The 4,718-nt window shown below is 36.6% G+C and overlaps 1 protein-coding gene across 1 annotated transcript; it reads right to left on the bottom strand.

Moving 5' to 3' along the window:
• Positions 1-2,837: 2,837 nt before the first annotated feature.
• Positions 2,838-4,312, bottom strand: LOC112525428 (malonyl-coenzyme A:anthocyanin 3-O-glucoside-6''-O-malonyltransferase-like). Its single transcript, XM_025135552.1, has one exon. It carries the CDS (start codon positions 4,289-4,291, stop codon positions 2,927-2,929), a length of 1,365 nt encoding a protein of 454 aa, XP_024991320.1. The 5' UTR covers positions 4,292-4,312; the 3' UTR covers positions 2,838-2,926.
• Positions 4,313-4,718: the final 406 nt, after the last annotated feature.

Below are 4,718 nucleotides of genomic sequence, written 5' to 3'. Positions count from 1 at the left end.
AAGTGCTTGAATTTCCCTCGCAAATCCGTCGCTGAAAGTTCCCTCGCAAATCCGTCGCTGATAATTCCCTCGCAAATCCGTCGCTGATAATTCCCTCGCAAATCCGTCGCTGATATTTCCCTCGCAAATCCGTCGCTGATCCGTCGGTAAGTACATCCCTCGCTGATCTGTCGCTGAAAGTGTCCGTCGCAAATCCGTCGCTGATTTCCGTCGCTGATCCGTCGCTGATAACATTACCTACGACTGTTTGACCGACGGAGTATCAGCGACGGACAACCCTTTCAGCGACGGATCAGCGAGGGAAATTTCCCTCGCTGATACCCAGCATTTTTGTACTGAGGATATTTTGAGGTTGATAGAAACACTAGCATAAAAAATCATGATGATGGTAGCAAGGATCCTCATGTATAGTACATTCATAATTCAACTAGGCCGGTGTTATAATGAATTTTACAGTCACATGTGTGCGCTTGAATTGCTTTTTCTGTGATGGTCGATGAGGTAGTGAGTGAATTCTTAGCGAATACTCGATAGAAAAATTGATGATCATAACATTGTCACTTTGAATGACGATTAAGAAGGGCGACTTTGTTAAGCCGACCTTTGTGGATCATAGTTGATGGTTAAGTTTTAACTATAGGCTTATTGAATCATCATTATTTTGGGAAAGAGTTTGTAAGGTTAATCGACTTATTTGTGGACTATCGCCTTAAAATACTTAAGCTTTCCAATGTCGATCTTGTGACTAGTAGACTTGGCGAGCGTGGTTTTAAGTTTTCGAGCCCCGACCAAATGCATTCACGATATTCGTTTTTTGAAATAAAATTACACGAATTATTTCAAGCTTGTCAAGGTTAATAATTTTGGGGAATGTTTCGGCACACACACGAGTGTAGCCCATGTTTTCGAAATTTCTAAATTGTTTGTTCTATAAAATTTGCATACGAAGTTATTGATAATTCTTTTTTGTTTTTTCAAAACCCAACATTCAATTTTATAGGGAGTCTTCTTTTGAGATCCTTCTTATTTGTAAGATCCATGAAATTCATTTTAATCCATAAATTATATTTAATTAAGGGTTAATAGGAAAATATCGTAATTTTCTAAATCTCTCTCTTTCTCGTCTCTCATATATTAATTTCTCTTATCTCTCCATCAAATTATACGCTATCCCATATAATATGCACAATAACAAAGTGATAGTAACATTCACACCATGTACATACTTAGTGTACACATTGTGGTATGTCTGGTTCACAGTGTGATAGTATCACAATGCCCACATATACTTGACAACATAAACGTCATTGTCTTAGCGTGTTCGTGATGTGATTTCAGTATGTGAATTATTTGAAACCTTATTGTTTTATTATGCTCGTATTATCAATTATGCTTTCGACATGTTCGTTGCTTTGAAACCATATCGTTTTGATAGTTAGATAGAGGCCTTGGATGAAGACAAGAGAGATGGAGAGGTGAGAAAGAAGGGACAATTACCATTGAAAGTGAGAGATAGAGAGAGAGAGAGAGACATATATTTATGATAATAAATGAGTCTTTTTTTAAAGAAAAATATATATGATTTTCTTAAAAAATGGTTTGTTTAGTTGTCAATAATTATTTAATTACTAAATTAACCTTTTGTATATAATTAATAAATCAAATTAGTTAAGCCAAATGAATAGAATAGAATGGATATCACAAGTTTTGGAATTATAAAATGATCAAGTTTGTACACACATATATAAGGTTGGATTGCAGTGAAGGTGAGAAATCTAAGAAGAGATCTCCATCCTTGGATCAATCCTAACTGAATATCAATACCATGAGGTGTACCGAAGTACACCAAGATGCACCAGGTTAATTCCCTTTTGCAATTCGTGGGCATGAGATTAAAAGTGATCAAGAGTTGAGATTTCTTCTTACGTTTCTCACATAACTCCTTCTCACATGATAGAGAGAGAGAGAGAGAAAGAGATACGTTCATTTGAGAAGTGGTAAGTATTTGAGAAGTAAAGAAGTGATCTTAGCTTTTCATATGGTTAAGTTTGGTCAAAAATTATGGCTTTGACTGATCAAGCGAAAAATAGAAAAGTAGTTTGTAACCTTTAAAAATAAGGGACAGACAAGTACATATATGAATCCATAGTTTATATGTAAATCAGTTAATTAATTTATATATAAAATTAAAATCCACGAATCGAGGATACTGTAACATCTGTATTTTTATAATAAGTGTCAAGTCACTTTCATCTGTTATTTATTGAGTGATGTTTTACCATTATCCCTATTTTATCCCATATGATCAATTAATGTGACTTGAAAGAAAAATAAAATCAAAAATGAAATTAATGAGGAATTTTAGGTGGTCGACGGCTGTATAAAGTGGCTGAATGTGGTCGACAAAGGGGGGTTAGGTATGTGAGGTTTTTGGTTGGTGGCAAACTTGGCTTAATTAATGGTGACGTGTCCCTCTTCTATTAATGTGATGTCTTCACTCTCCATCTCTTTTAAGTTTCCCCACCCGTTTCTCATTTTACCACCAACCCCTTTTCATAAGCATTTATTACACCCATTGAATTGAATTGAATGAATACCTTCAAGATTTAGGCAATTTTGTGATTCAGCTTATAACTTCAATAGTGTATTTTAAGGTTTTCTTAAGATTCCATATGTCCGAATATAATGCAATTGATTCATAAGCATATGAGTCGGTTATAGCTGAAATGGGATAGTTTTTCCTTTTTGTAACTAAAAATAGGTGTTGGGTCATCGGAGACATTATGGTATGGATTTTTGGAGCCAATTACCGATCATTTACCATGTGATGTGAGTTCCGGTGAATGACCATTTATTGAAAATTCTCAAAATAACATGAAACATACAATATCCATTCCAAAGGTAAACAAAGATTTTCATAGTGAATTTAGAGGTACGCTTCTAATCCCTTGCTGAAGATGGGAACAAAAGCCTCCATCTCCGTAGCCGAAAGGCACACTCCCAGCTCGAGATCTTCGTTCGATTCTTTGCAGGTGCTCAAAGATATGGAATCACTATAATCGGTAGAAATCGTTTCGTACTTTGTGGGCTTCCCCCATCCGTAATCCATATCGTAAAATTTCAGCTTTGTTGTTCCGGCAACTCCCATTATTGTCGTTGGTATCCCTTGCGAGGATGAACTGTCTGCAAACGGCCATTTATCTTTCACGATTCCAGTTTCATCGGTCAACATCTTATGCAGATTTTCTCCGAGCAATTTTGCAGCGTTCAAGAATCCTTCATTTCCCGTTAAAACATCGATTTTTGCGATCGACAGACATAGAACGACACAGTTCCCGAAATAGGCTGCTGGAATAGGTGGATCCATGCGTGCCCTACAATCGACCGCGATACCGAATATTTCCAGCTCATCATTGCGTGATTTCGCGATGCAACTCCAGGTATATGCACATAATACCGTAAGAGATGATACGTATGGCAATGTTGGCAGTTGGGTTGAAACCCATTTCTTCAATCCATTGATGACAGTTCGAGTCAAGATAAACGTGGCTCGAACTTTGTCGGTTGGTCCAGAAAGTCTTGGAGGTTGATACCCTTTGCTGAAAATAGTTTCAACCCCTACATTCTTTAGATAGAGTTCATCTAGTTTCGGGTAGTTTACAACTCTATCGAAAAAGGGCAAAGTTCCATTAGCTAGAAACGACTCATCTGAACCAGTTCTAGCGATCGACGTCCACGCCTTCATGAAACAAAACCGAGTGCTGGCATCACCAAGGGTATGATGATTGGTCACTCCGATGGAGATACCGGAGTTTGGGAAGAACGTCACTTGAATTGAGAACACCGGAATCTTTACATGGTCGGATTCTTTTGTAGCTTCCGGCAATAGAGGTATAAGATGATAAAACTTACCACAGTCTCGAGGGTGGTTTCCGGTTAGATCGTTGAAATCAAGAGTAGACTCTGCAACCGTGAACGCAACTGAGTCACCGTTAACATAACGGATTTCGGGTTTTAGGGTAGGAGTAGAAAATACGATCAAGTTCCCTGAAAAAGGGAAGAAATGTTGAAGGGTGATCGATAAGGATTGTTTAAGACTGGGAACGATAGTTTCAGTGAAGTGGGTTTTAGAGGCAGCTGGAAGTTCATAGAAGAAGACATGGTGAACCGGAGAAAAGGGTAGCCATAAGATGTCGAAGAAAGCGAGTGGCAGAGAAGCGTCGGTTACGGTGGCCGGTGGTGGCGATACGTGGGACTGTTCAAGAATCGTAAGGATGGGAAGGGAAGCCATGTTGTTGTTCAACCCTTGCTTTCAGAGTATCTTCACAGTAGAGAAGGAAAAGTAGTCTTGATATTTAAAAAAAAGAGTCAACAATTTTTGCTTTTGTGGTGTATACAAAATTACAGATATATTCTTTTCGTTTCAATAATTGGAGAAATATAATTCATTAAAAAATATCATAAATAAAAATAAAAAATCTATATATATATATATATATATATATATATATATACTAGAAGCGTAATCGCGCAATGCAGCGAGATACATCGTGATTTTAATATTTCATTTTATTCTTTATCTCAGTCGATATTATAATATGACTTTATGTGATTTTGAGAAATCGATGATGTTTTTATTTTTGAATAAAATATATGTTTGAAGATATCATAAAAATTTGACAAAAATATATCGATATTAGTATCAAATTAACTATTTG

This window comes from Cynara cardunculus (assembly GCF_001531365.2).
Source record: "Cynara cardunculus var. scolymus isolate 2C chromosome LG 13, CcrdV1, whole genome shotgun sequence".
Lineage (NCBI taxonomy): Eukaryota > Viridiplantae > Streptophyta > Magnoliopsida > Asterales > Asteraceae > Cynara > Cynara cardunculus.
This window is presented reverse-complemented; position numbering and strand designations above follow the sequence as displayed.

Coding starts and splice junctions, on each gene's coding strand:
- LOC112525428 (XM_025135552.1), bottom strand. CDS start 4,291: ATGGCTTCCCTTCCCATCCTTACGATTCTTGAACAGTCCCACGTATCG.